This window comes from Corythoichthys intestinalis, chromosome 4 (genome assembly GCF_030265065.1).
Source record: "Corythoichthys intestinalis isolate RoL2023-P3 chromosome 4, ASM3026506v1, whole genome shotgun sequence".
Classification (NCBI taxonomy): Eukaryota; Metazoa; Chordata; class Actinopteri; order Syngnathiformes; family Syngnathidae; genus Corythoichthys; species Corythoichthys intestinalis.
Genome location: NC_080398.1, coordinates 39829329 through 39844044, shown reverse-complemented (window position 1 = coordinate 39844044; position 14716 = coordinate 39829329). Strand labels below are relative to the sequence as shown.

The 14716-nt window shown below is 43.1% G+C and overlaps 1 protein-coding gene across 1 annotated transcript in view; it reads left to right on the top strand.

Moving 5' to 3' along the window:
* Nucleotides 1-14716, top strand: part of LOC130914549 (myomesin-3-like) — a 193708-nt gene that overhangs the window by 62588 nt on the left and 116404 nt on the right. The window contains exon 7 of the mRNA XM_057833824.1: nt 524-612. Within this exon, the coding sequence (XP_057689807.1) occupies nt 524-612 (89 nt within the window). The remainder of the gene's footprint in view (nt 1-523; nt 613-14716) is intronic.

The window sequence follows — 14716 nt, the reverse complement described above, 5'->3', positions numbered from 1 at the left end:
TTACTTAAACAGAGGGACTGGTACACGAGGGCGTGGACAGGACTTGAAATTGACGTTCGCATAGACATAGACATTGACAATGACGCAACAAGGACTGAAAAGAAACTGGGAGCTTATATACACACGCAGACAAAGAGTAACGAGACAATGAGGAACAGCTGGGTGACACAGGTGGACGCAGATTGGAGGGTACACAAGGAGCGGTACACCAGGTGAAATCAATGGCAATTACAGGACACACTAGGAGGGAACCAACACAAAACCTAACAGGTACATAAAAAAGTATTGAGATGAACTTTTGGTATTGACCAAATACTTATTTTCCACCATGATTTGCAAATAAATTCTTTAAAAATCAAACAATGTAATTTTCTGTTTTTTTTTTTCTCCACATTCTGTCTCTCATGGTTGAGGTTTACCCATGTTGAAAATTACAGGCCTCTCTAATATTTTTAAGTGGGAGAACTTGCACAATTAGTGGTTGACTAAATACTTATTTGCCTCACTGTATCTATCTCATTAGATGCTCTCCTGATGACGCCGGCGTATACAAAGTGGTAGCCAAGAGTCGACTGGGTGAAGCAATGACCTTCGCTACAGTTGTGGTGAACTGTGAGTAACTCCATAGATATGTTATGAATAATTATAGACACAAAATCAAGGATTTAGTTTCCGAAGTTGTCAAAATTGTGTGTGGAATTAAAATCAAAGATACTGTGAGGCCACTTCAGCTCCCTTTATAGTTGATGACAGTGAACCCTTGCCAAATCGCCATTTGGGAGCCTATTGTTTGTTGAAAAATGTATGTGACAATGTTGTGGCATTAGCGGTGCAATGACAGTGACATTTCAGTGCAAACTTGAGTTAAGTATTTGGAATTCAATGAAACTGTTTGGCTTACTGTTAGAGGTTTTCTAAGAATAGTCATTTTTCAGAGTTTATGTCCCCAACCCAGCTCCAAGCAAGACTCAACAGCACTGTACAGTGAAGAAAATAAGTATAGGAACACCCTGTGAAGTTCTCCCACTTAGAAATGATGGGCGGGTTTGAAATTTTCATTGTAGGTGCTTGTCCACTGTGAGGGAATCTAAAGGAAAAAAAAAAATCCAGAAATCACAGCGTATGATTTTTGTAACTATTTATTTGTATTATACTGCTACAAATAAATATTTGAACACCTCTCTATTAGATAGGATTGTGAGCCTCAAAGACCTGTTAGTCGCCTTTAAAAGTCCAACAAATAAGTGGAGTTGGACTTTTTGAGTCCGACTTTTTTACCTGTTTGAGGCGGTTTGCTGCATATAAACACCGGTCCACCCCATACAATCAGAAAGATTCCATATAGTCGAGACCAAAGAACTGTTCAAACACACCAAAGACTGAATTGTAGACCTCATATCCAAGGGCTCGGGGGGGACGTGGCCCTGGGGCGGCATCCGCGCGGCATCTCCGCTCGTCTGCGTGGCAATCACATGTTTGATGGGCTACGAGCATGGCTGGATGTGATTGGGCGCGTTCGGGCAGAGGATCAAGGTGCAGGATTAGCGATGGGGTGGCGTAGAGTGGGTTGCCAACAGACTCACACTCACAAGTGATCCACATGATTACTTGGTTCTAGATCACAGGACTGATTTGTGTACACTCCACCCCTCCCAATCACTTATCTTCTACACCCCCATCCCTCTCTTTCCCTGGTTATCAGGCCCCCCACATGGTGTCGACCGGAAATACATCTAGCTGACGATAGCACCAACATATTCATAGTCAGTGTGGGCGTTCAATGTATTTCTTGTTGTTGTTTGTGTTTCTTCTGTCTCTCTCCTTCTTTTCTTCTGTTCCCCCATAACACCTTCCTGTTCACTACTTTGTCTTAATAAACGAAGTATGTTGAATGATCACAATGGGAGTATGTCATACTCCAGTGTAGTGCTGCAACAATTATTCGATTAACTCGGGTTTTCGATTACAGAAAAATATTTGAATTCAATTTTGCTGCTTCGAGTATTCGTTTAATTAAAGTGACGTTGTAATGGTTTATTTTGAAAGTGTTTGCATTTAGTTTTATTGATTTGGGTGGATACACTGCCTTCTAGTCTGCCTCAATTCACATGGCTGAATCCAGGTGCTCCCTGTTAAGACCAACATAAGCTAAATTTTGTTTGAGCTTTTGTTTGAGCTATTGTTTTTTTAATGCATTTGTAATTTAGTCTATTGGCATATTTAGCCTATTTTTGTGGGAATATGTGTGTTATGTCCTCTGGTCTTATGTTGACTACTTTTTGGGTTTAATTTCTTTCTAAGATTGTACATTGTTCATCCGTCCACAGGATGTCGCTATTCTAACTCAGAATCTTAAGTTTTTCTTTGGTATTGCTGTTTGCGCTCGGCTTCCCCTAGTGGCGACTTGCTGTAAGCAGCAGGCAGAAAGAACTTTTTATTTCAGTTGGAAAAGAGGCCTTGAGGTGTTAAGACGTTACACACCTCCTCTGCACCATACATCGTTGGGAACCCTTGACAAAACAAAATCTTTTAGCCACACACACACACACGCACACACGTTCAAGCAAAGAAATAAATGAGAGGAAGGAGTTCGGGCCTCCAAGTTTCTTTGTTGGTTTAGCTCGCTGCCAAAGTCGAGTAGCCATACGCTCGGCTGAGGGCAGAAGAGTAAAAAGATTTTCAACACATCAAGCACCCAAGATGTCTCAGCAAGAAGTTTCACCACCTATCAGCCAAGTGGTCACCAGGTCGGAGGCCAGTCATTCTCATTCTTCACGCCGGTCCAGAACGAGTCAAGCTGCTGCACAAGCACGAGCAGACGCCGAAGCTGCCTACGCCAGAGCACGGTACGCCAAACGCCAAATCGACATGGAGGTCGAGAAGGCACGCATCGAGGCAACACTACACGCTCTGAAGACGGAAGGTGAAGCAGAAGCAGCGCTCGCCGCAGCTAAAGTTTGGGAGGCGACTTTCGAAGAAGAGGAGCGCGCCAAAGTCGACCTCAGCGAGCAAGGGGTATTTTCCAAGACACCCCCCTCCATCAGGCGTGCACAAGAGTATGTGCATGCTCACTTTGACGACCAGCGTGTCCAAGCAGATGGCACACAAACGCCAAACAATGAGCACCTGGTTAGGCACAATGACTCTCAACAACCAGAAAATAGCCCAAAATCAGCTGGTGCTTTTCCACATGTGCGTCACATCGACATCGCTGACGAAGAGCATCTCCAATCTCATCGTGCGAGAACGGACATCTCACACCAGCCTACACCTTCAGCAACCCCACAAAGTGAACTGTCCAATTTAGCAGCCTATCTAGCACGGCGTGATCTGCTGACATCGGGGTTCAAGGTTTTCGACAACCGGCCAGAGTCCTACCTGTCCTGGAAGTCCATGTTCTGCAACGCGACGGAAGGCCTCAATCTCAAGCCCAGCGAAGAGCTCGACCTTCTCACCAAGTGGCTCGGCGGGGAGTCTCTTCAACACGCTCAGAGGATCAGGGCGGTCCACGTGAGTAATCCACAGGCAGGTCTCCAACGTCTGTGGCAGCGGCTAGACAAGACTTATGGCTCTCCAGAGGTAATTGAATCCTCACTCTTCCAACGGTTGCAGACTTTTCCAAGAATCTCCAACAAAGACACTCACTTACTGCAGGAGCTTGCTGATCTTCTGTTAGAGCTATCGTATGCCAAAAGTGAAAGTTATTTGCCGGGTCTTAGCTTTCTCGACACACCAAGGGGCATAAACCCGATAGTTGAAAAACTCCCATATGGACTCCAGGAGTCATGGGTTACACAAGGTACCAAATACAAAAGGGAAAACGGTGCAGTCTATCCACCTTTTTCGTATTTTGTGCGGTTCGTAAATGACTACGCTGAAATGAGAACAGACCCTAGCTTTATGTTACAGTGTTCAAACGTAATAAATCCAAGGGTTGATAAGACATCAGTAAGACGAGACAAATACAGAGTTCCATTGGCGGTGAATAAAATAGAGATCAGTCCGGCTAAATTGACAGCACCCGATCCAGACAAACAATGTCCTATCCACCAAAAACCACATTCACTCGTCAAATGCAGGGGGTTTAGAATGAAAACACTAGACGAAAGAAAGAACATTCTCAAAGAGCACGCCATTTGTTTTAAATGTTGTGCGTCCACAAATCACAGGGCTCGAGACTGTAAAGCTATTATCCAATGCTCAGAATGTGATAGCGATGCTCATGTGTCTGCCATGCATGTCGGTCCACCTCCATGGACACCTCAAGACTTTAATCCCCCAACCCAGAGTCACGGCGGGGAGTCTGAGGGCCCAAATCCTGTGAACACAGCCAGTTGCACAGAAGTATGTGGGCAAGGCGTAAAAGGAAAATCATGCTCAAAGATCTGTTTAGTTAATGTATATCGCCGAACTTCTCCAGAAAAGAAAAAGAGGGTATATGCCATGTTGGATGATCAGAGCAATTCATCCTTAGCCAGATCTGCGTTTTTTGACATGTTTAATGTGCAAGGTACCATATTCCCATACACCATGAGAACATGTGCAGGTTTATCAGAGACACAAGGTCGTAAAGCTGATGGCTTTGTTGTAGAAGATGTAGATGGTAAGGTCTCCATGATGCTGCCTACAATAACAGAATGTGATCAGATTCCAGATAATAGAGACGAAATTCCCAGCCCTGAGGTAGCAGCAGCTCACCCTCATTTGCGATCAATCGCTTCACAGATTCCTCCTCTCGACCCATCGGCAGACATTCTTCTGCTCCTGGGAAGGGACATCATTCAGGCTCATAAAGTTCGTGGTCAGGTAAATGGGCCAAACAATGCACCTCATGCCCAGCGTCTCGATTTAGGATGGGTTGTCATAGGTGATGTCTGTCTCTCTGGAGCTCATAAACCCACATTGAACTCATTTAAGACGAACGTTCTAAACAGTGGACGTCCCACGTTCCTCAGTCCTTGCGAAAACACAATCGTTATCAAAGAGAAATACACCAAAAACGATCCACTAACCACACAAGCGGAACTAGGACAACATATTTTCCAACAAACAACAAATGACGACAAAGTTGCACTTTCGGCAGAAGATGCGTTGTTCCTAGACATTATGCACAACAACTTTGCTAAAGATGAGGCGAATAACTGGGTAGCTCCACTCCCATTCCGCTCACCTAGGCGGCGCCTACCTGACAACCGGGAGCAGGCCTACAATCGTTTAATGTCGCTCCGCAAAACGCTGAGAAGAAAGCCTGAAATGAGAGCGCATTACGCTGAGTTTATGGAGAAAATATTCAGCAAGGGCCATGCCGAACCAGCGCCCGCACTGGCGCCAGATCAAGAGTGCTGGTATCTCCCTAGTTTTGGCGTTTACCACCCGCAAAAGCCAGAAAAAATTAGGGTAGTCTTTGATTCGAGTGCTCAACTTGACAATGTTTCTCTCAATGACGTGCTCCTCAAGGGACCAGATCTTAACAACACTCTCGTAGGAGTTCTGATGCGGTTTAGGTCCGACCCATACGCCGTTATGGCAGATGTGGAGCATATGTTTCACAACTTTGTAGTACGAGAAGACCACCGTAACTACCTTCGTTTCTTGTGGTTCCAAAATCATGACCTTGATGGAAAAGTGCAAGAATTTAGGATGACTGTCCATGTGTTTGGTAATTGTCCTTCCCCATCAGTCGCCATCTTTGGACTGAAAAGAACAGCCATAGAAGGAGAAATGGAATTTGGCAGTGACGCAAAAGAATTCATTGAACGGCACTTCTATGTAGATGATGGGCTAAAGTCATTCTCTTCCATAGAGCAGGCCATTGATGTTCTTAGTAGGGCACAGAAGATGCTGGCTCAGTGTAACATACGCCTGCACAAAATCTCATCCAATTGTCCTCTCATAACAGGAGCCTTTCCAACCGAAGATCGTGCTGTAGGCATGCAAGGTCTTGACATTGGGCAGACTACCCCACCAATGCAGCGCAGTTTGGGCTTAGGATGGGAGCTGTTGACTGACCAATTCAAGTTCCAAGTAAGAGTAAATGAAAGGCCGTTCACAAAAAGGGGAGTTCTGTCAGTTATCAACAGTGTGTTCGACCCACTTGGTTTTGCTATTCCAGTAATCGTAGGGGGTAGAACCATACTCAGAGACATTTCCACAAATGTTTCAGAGTGGGACACTGAACTGCCAAAAGACAAATTAGAACAGTGGCAAAAGTGGAAAAGTTCCCTCGGACACCTACAACATCTTGAAATTCCCAGAATGTACACTTCAATACCGCTGTCTGCAGCCCAAAGAATAGAGATTGACGTTTTTTGTGATGCTTCCACAAAAGCCGTAGGTGCGGTAGCATACCTCAAACTCACAAATGAGGACGGACACAGCGAAGTGGGATTCCTCCTCGGCAAAGCACGTTTAGCTCCTAAACCAGACATCACCATACCCCGACTTGAACTCTGTGCAGCAGTCCTGGCCGTGGAAGTAGCAGAGTTGGTTCTAGAGGAGCTGGATGTCACAGTCGATCAGGTGAATCTTTACACAGACTCAAAGGTAGTGCTTGGGTACATCTCAAACACCAAGAGACGCTTTCACGTTTATGTGCACAACAGAGTCGAACGCATCAGGCGCTTTGCACAAACTCACCAGTGGCATTACGTGCCCACACACTTAAATCCGGCAGACCATGCCACACGAGCGTTGCCCGCTGAGCAGCTCTCCAGCTCCACCTGGCTCAGAGGCCCAGCTTTCCTCTCCAGGTTGGACCAAAGTCAAGTTCGAAGTCAAACCTTCGATCTCATAGACCCAGAGACTGACTGTGAGTTGCGTCCTGAGGTAACAACTTGCACTACCACCCTATCAAAAGGCCAGTTTAATAGTGCCAGATTTGAAAGGTTTTCAAGTTGGAAGGTGCTGCAAAAGGCTATTGCCAAACTCCAACATATAGCTCAATCATTCAAGAACAACTCTGAGGTTTCCTGTCGTGGCTGGCACAACTGCAACAAACATTTAACTGAAAAGTCACTGCAACTAGCCAAGACCACGATCATTCGCACCGTTCAAAGAGAGGTCTTCGCAGAAGATATTGGATGCATTGAAAAAGGCACAGCTCTAAAAAACTCAAGTCCACTCAGCAAACTGAATCCATTTGTTGACACGCAAGGGCTCCTTAAAGTTGGAGGCCGACTAAAGAAAGCACAGTTGTCTGCAGAAGAAACCAATCCCATACTCGTCCCTGGAAAGCATCATCTTGCTCAGCTCATAATAAGACACTTTCACGAAAAATTATGTCACCAGGGAAGGCATTTCACGGAGGGAGCAGTCAGAGCAGGGGGCTTTTGGATTGTGGGAGGAAAAAGAGCAGTAAGCAGTGTGATTTTCAAGTGCATCACATGCCGCAAATTAAGGGGCAGGCAACCTGAACAGATAATGGCTGAACTTCCTGAGGACAGGCTGTCCACGGACCCTCCTTTCACAAATGTAGGCCTTGATGTGTTCGGTCCCTGGTCCGTTACAGTGAGAAAAACGCGTGGTGCTAATGCAGATGCTAAAAGATGGGCAGTCATATTCACCTGCATGAGTACACGTGCAATTCATATTGAAGTGATTGAGTCAATGGACACATCGTCATTCATTAATGCACTGCGTCGTTTCTTTGCCATCCGAGGTGGTGCCAAACTCTTGAGATCTGATTGTGGGACAAATTTTGTGAGTGCCTGCAAAGAGCTCCAAATAGACAAACTAGGCTGTCACAATGACAAAATAGGCACATTCTTGAAAGACAGTGCGTGCAAATGGCAGTTTAATCCTCCACATGCATCCCATATGGCTGGTTCCTGGGAACGCATGATCGGCGTCACCCGAAAAATCCTCAATGCAATGCTCCTTGAACATCCATATGGGAAGCTCACACATGAAGTACTCGTAACATTGTTAGCTGAAGTTACCGCAATTGTAAATGCCCGTCCGCTAACAGCTGTTTCTACAGATCCCGAAAACCCAGTCATTCTTACTCCTGCGATGCTACTCACGCAAAAGGTTGGCACACCACCGATTCCACCAGGGCAGTTTCAGACCAGTGACCTATTCAAAGCCCAATGGAAGCGCGTGCAGTACTTAGCTAATGTTTTCTGGAGTCGTTGGCAGAAAGAATACATCGCAGGCCTGCAGGTTCGTCACAAGTGGAAAATAAAAAAGCCGAACCTTCAAATGGGCGACGTTGTTTTAATGAGGGAGTCTCTGGAACATAGGAATAATTGGCCACTCGGACTGATCACAAAATCTTTCCCAAGTGAGGACGGTAATGTCAGAAAAGTTGAGGTTAAGATTTTCCGAAACGGCGAGAATAGGTTTTACATTCGCCCAATTCGTGAAGTTGTGCTTTTGATGTCTAAGGATAGCATGTAGAACGAGTTGTTGTTGTGTGTCGTTCATTGGTTGGGAGCTGACATCTTGCAGATGTCAGGCGGGGAGTGTTATGTCCTCTGGTCTTATGTTGACTACTTTTTGGGTTTAATTTCTTTCTAAGATTGTACATTGTTCATCCGTCCACAGGATGTCGCTATTCTAACTCAGAATCTTAAGTTTTTCTTTGGTATTGCTGTTTGCGCTCGGCTTCCCCTAGTGGCGACTTGCTGTAAGCAGCAGGCAGAAAGAACTTTTTATTTCAGTTGGAAAAGAGGCCTTGAGGTGTTAAGACGTTACACACCTCCTCTGCACCATACATCGTTGGGAACCCTTGACAAAACAAAATCTTTTAGCCACACACACACACACGCACACACGTTCAAGCAAAGAAATAAATGAGAGGAAGGAGTTCGGGCCTCCAAGTTTCTTTGTTGGTTTAGCTCGCTGCCAAAGTCGAGTAGCCATACGCTCGGCTGAGGGCAGAAGAATGTGTCTGAACCATTTGTTAAGAGCATTGTAAAAAAGTTAGCATTTTATAGCATTTAAACTAGTGGTCTTTTGCGATGTAAGTTAGCCAAATTTTTCTTTTGTTGTACATAGATCCTCTTTTTTTTTTAATACCGTTTGAGGCTCAGCTCAGGTAATTTAATTTTTCATGTTCCTTATCCGATTACTCGATTATACGAACTAATGGTTTATCGATTAATCGACTACTAAAATAATCGATAGCTGCAGCCCTACTCCAATGTGAAACATCAACATCTGAACAGGAAGGTTTTAAAAAATTAAATAAATAAATAAATTGTAGACCTCTACAAGGCTGGACAGGATTACAGGGCAACTGCCAAGCAGCTTGGTGATATAATATCCACTAGTGGAGCAATTATTAGAAAGTGGAAGAAGCTAAACATCACTGTCAATCTCCCTCGGACTGGGGCTCCATGCAAGATCTACCTCTTAGGGTCTCAATGATCCTAAGAATGGTGAGGAAGCAGCCAAGAACTACACATGAGGAGCTGGTCAATGACCTGAAAGGAGCAAGGACCACCATTTCCAAGGTTACTGTTGGTAATACACTGAGACGTCATGGTTTAAAATCATGCATGGCACGTAAGGTTCCCCTTCTAAACCAGCACATGTCCAGGCACGTTTTAAGTATGCCATTGACCGTATGGATAATCCAGAGGAATCATGGGAGAGAGTCCTGTGGTCATATGAGATAAAAATGAAACTTTTTGGTCTTAATTCCACTCATGGTGTTTGGAGGAAGAAGTATGATGAGTACCATCCCAAGAACACCATCCCTACTGTGAAGCATGGGAGTAGTAGCATCATGCTTTGGTGGTGCTTTTCAGCATATGGGACTAGCCGACTGCACTGTATTAAGGAGAGGATGACCAGGGCCTTGTATTGTGAGATTTGAAAACGGGTCGTGACTCGATCTTCCAACATGACCGATTGTCTTCCATAGTGGACAAGCACCTACCATGAAAATTTCAAACCCGCCCATCATTTCTAAGTGGGAGAACTTGCAAAATTGCAGGCTGTTCAAATACTTATTCTCCTCACTGTATACTAGCGAACTCAAATTGAACTACGACTGCCCGGCTTGCTCCCATAACGTCGCATCAGAGATGATCAGCATGCCTTCTTGGGGCTAACACGGAATCTATAGGCAACAATAAGTCTGCAATTTACCTAATTTGATGAAAAATTTGATGCGAATAGCAATTTACCAGCCGTTCTCAGTGCCAGTTATGTAACATTCAAACAAGTGCGACAAAGGTAAGTAGGTCGAATTAGACTCCTAATTAATTCAATGGGGTTGAGCATATCCACTTTGTGAGGTCATAAAGTCTCACCTAGCATGAATCACAGTAATGAGAAATTAATGCTTCACTGAAACAACACTCAAGTGCCTAGAAAAGCACTATATTATCCAATTCATTATTATCATTAACTTAAATCTAATTTTTATTGGTAATGGCGTGAAGCTACCCTGCTGGCCAAAAGTATTGGCACCCCTGCAGTTCCTTCAGATAATGCTTAATTTTTGGCAGAAAATAATTGCGATTACAAATGCTTTGGTAGTAATATCTTCATTTATTTTGCTTGGAATGAAAAAAGACAAAAGCGAATGGGGTAAAAAAAAAAATCATTATCATTTTACACAAAACTCCAAAACTGGGCCGGACAGAAGTATTGGCACCCTCAGCTTAATACTTGATAGCACAACCTTTAGACAAAATAACTGCAAACAACCTCTTCCGGTATCCATCAATGAGTTTCTTACAATCTGAAGGGTGCCTTCTCCAAACTGCTATTTTCAGATCGCTCCACAGGTGTTCTATGGGATTCAGGTCTGGACTCCATGGTGGCCACTTTAGGAGTCTCCAGTGCTTTCTCTCAAACCATTTTCTACTGCTTTTTGAAGTGTGTTTTGGGTCATTGTCCTGCTGGAAGACCCATGACCTCTGAGGGTGACCCAGCTTTCTCACACTTGGCCCTACATTATGCTGCAAAATTTGTTGTTTTCTTCAGACTTCATAATGCCATGCACACGGTCAAGCAGTCCAGTGCCAGAGGAAGCAAAGCATCCCCAAAACATCAGGGAACCTTTGCCATGTTTGACTATGGGGACAGTGTTCTTTTCTTTGAAGGCCTCGTTTTTTCCCCTGCAAACTCTATGTTGATGCCTTTTCTCGAAAGGCACTACTTTTGTGTCATCTGACCGGAGAACATTCTTCCAAAACGTTTTTGGCTTTCTCAGCTAAGTTTTGGCGAACTCCATCCTGGCTTTATTATGTCTCTGGGTCAGAAGTGGGGTCTTCCTGGGTATCCTACCATAGAGTCTGTTTCTTTCAGACGCCAACAGATAATACGGGTTGACACTGTTGTACCCTCGGACTGCAGGACAGCTTGAACTTGTTTGGATGTTAGTTGAGGTTTTTTTATCCACCATCCGCACAATCTTTCATTGAAATCTCGTGTCAATTTTTCTTTTCCGTCCACATCTAGGGAGGTTAGCCACAGTGCCATGGGTTTTACACTTATTGATGACACTGCGCACGGTAGACACAGGAACATTCAGTTCTTTGGAGATGGACATGCTTCCTCACAATTTTGCTTCTCAAGCCCTCAGACAATTATTTAAGCATCTTTGAGCATTGGAAAAAGCGCTGTACAAATAAAATGTATTATTATTATTATTATTTGGTCTTCTTTTCTCCATGCTCAACGTGGTATACACAAGGACACAGGACAGAGGATGAGTCGACTTTAATCCATTTTAACTGGCTTCAAGTGTTTTTTTAATGGAATTTTATTGTCATCATCATCGGTATCATTTACAATCATTGACAATTACAAAATGTGATATGATTTGCCCGAAGAAACCGAAGAAGACGACAAAGGCGGATGAGATGAAGCATATGCTTATCAGTTTCCCGTCCCCCATACAACTAAAGACGCACATTCAGGCATGGAACATACATCAAAACTGTAGAATAACACAGTCAAGAATCTGGGTTTAGTGACTAAGCGTCCAGTCAAGCAGCTCGATTAATTTTAGGGCGTAGAAGGTTATGACTTTGTCATGTCCCTGACATTTTTGCATCTGTTTGCTGTGGAACATTTTGTTGTGGCTATGTGTGTGACATGTTATCACAGCTGGTGTGAGTAGCGACTCAAAATGCTTTTCTTATAAGTCTCTTAAAAGGATACATTGCTGAGGTGTACATGGTGGCAACAATTGACGCACACAAGGTCACTGTAACAGTTTCATCAGACATGAATGTATGAGAAAATCAAACAACATGTTGTACATATTTTGTCCCAAGATTAATGTCTACACAACGAAAACATGCTTATTATTCGTTTTATACAGTATATTTTCCATATACTCAGTAAACTAGACATTTGAATCAGGAGCTTGGTAGACACAGCAGATAATTATGTTTTTACAATTGGGGATTAGGAGTTCAATTGTAATACATTCCAGGAGATTGTCAATCATAATTGCAACACCCCCTCCCCCTTTAGATGACTGATACTTATGTGTCATGTTATATCCGTGCAAATTAAAGTCAGAGCCTTTGTTGTCTTTAGTAGATAATCCTTAATGTGTTAGAGATTCTTGTAACTCCTGCCGTTGATAAGTTTCAGCTACCGTCCACGTCCACGAGTTGTTATACTGGTCGGCTGTGTAGTATTTACAGTTATCCAGCTTTTGTAGTCAGTTGGTCAAGACTCGTAATAGCTCTAATCTTCATATCCTGCGTCTTGACAAGGATCTTGCAATCCGAGACCCAGGTGTTGGCTATTTACCCAGCTTTCTTGAGTTGACATGCTTTTCTTGCAATTTCGGCATTTCAGCGAGTTAAGTTATCATTCAAGAAAATCTTCAACCCTTTCAGGTGGCGGCGCTGGTTAAGCAGGGCAGTCTTGGTCTTGTGGTCTGCCAGCTTCATGAGCACCGTCGCCGGTCCTCTCCCCCCAGATGGGAGCAGAAGGCAGCGACGGATGTCCAGCAGTTCCATGTTTATTCCATACTCTTTCAGTTTAGCAATTGCCAGTTGCGCCACTTTGTCCCCTGGGCTAGGCGTCAGTTGTAATCCAGAAATGATGAGCTCATTTACGCGTCGGCACTGGTCGAGATCGTCAGCCAAAATTTCCAGCTTCTTGATGCGAACATCTCTCTCCTCGACCGCCTGCTTGAGTTTCTCGTTTTCAGCGCGATTTAAATGGAGCTCTCTGAAGATTTCTTGATTCTGGTTTTGAATCAAGCCAGTCAAGGAGACCTCCAACTTCTGTATGGAGGATTTCATTTCATCCAAGTCTACACATTTCAAATTCTTTGGAGCCATACTGGGAATTGAGCTGCTGGCCCTGAGCGCTTATCGGTTACGATAAGAGAGTGCTTCAGAGTGCGTCTGTACGCAGCGAAGGCTGAACAGCAAATCGAGTGAATCGAGTGTGATTTAGTTATTGCCACCACCTGTTATGTGCCACAGGTAAGTAGCAGGTGCTGTTAATTACACGAATTAGAGAAGCATCACAATTTTTCAAAGGGTGCAAATACTTTTGTCCGGCCCATTTTTGGAGTTTTGTGTAAAATGTAGGGCTGTCAAAATTATCGCGTTAACGCGCGGTAATAATTTTTTTAAATTAATCACGTTAAAATATTTGTCGCAATTAACGCACATGTCCCGCTCAGAAAGTATTCTGCCTTTTGGTAAGTTTTACAGCAAGGGTTTTTGCGCTGTCCAACAGCGAACTCTTGTGGTCGCTTTGCGACATGGTTTATTGTTTTCTTTCCAGTTCATTATGGCTGCACGACGTCTCGGGCTGATAATGTTGTGCTTATATGTTCCTTGGACAAGATTTGTCCGTAAGTATGGTTGTTGTAAAGAAGGTACATATTATGTTAGTAAGCGAAATGTTATATTTTTTGTATGAGACGCTTTTTGTTTATGTTTAGTGAACCTGTAGAGCGTGCTAAGCTAACGTTGTTGCTAATGCAATGCTTGTGTACTTTTTTTTGTAGTTTCACTACGGTCTAAAGAGGACAGTGGTTTGAGCCCATTTTAGTAATAAATCAGATGAAAAAGGAAGAAGTCTGATTATTAAGGCGTCGTTCACTAGCTGTCTAGCTTTGGAAAAAGTAGACGCTTCGGAGTGAGGACAGCATAGACAGATTTAAATGACAGTAGAGTGAAATGCCCACTACAGTCTTTATGTACCGTATGTTGAATGTATATATCCATCTTGTGTCTTATCTTTCCATTCCAACAATTTATTTTACAGAATATATATATAATTTACAGAAAAATATGGCATATTTTATAGATGGTTTGAATTGCGATTAATTGCGATTAATTACGATTAATTAATTTTTAAGCTGTAATTAACTCGATTAAAAAATTTTATTGTTTGACAGCCCTAGTAAAATGATAATGATTTTTTTAAAAATAATGATAATAATCAATTCTCTTTTGTGTTTTTTCATTGCAAGCAAAATAAAGGAAAGATATTACAACCAAAACAATTTGTAATTGCAATCATTTTCTGGGAGAAATTTGAGCAATATCTGACAGAATTGCAGGGGTGCCAGTACTTTTAGCCAGCAGTGTATGCCATTTCTCAAGAAAGTGAAAACAATGTTTCCAAACCTTTATTGAGACAAACCAAATATTTCCTATTAGAAAATTAATATACAGCAATGATAATTTTCATTTTACATACAAATTAACATATTTGTATAATATATAAATGAACGAAGGAACATTATTTGTTGTTTAACATATTATTTTTTGATCTG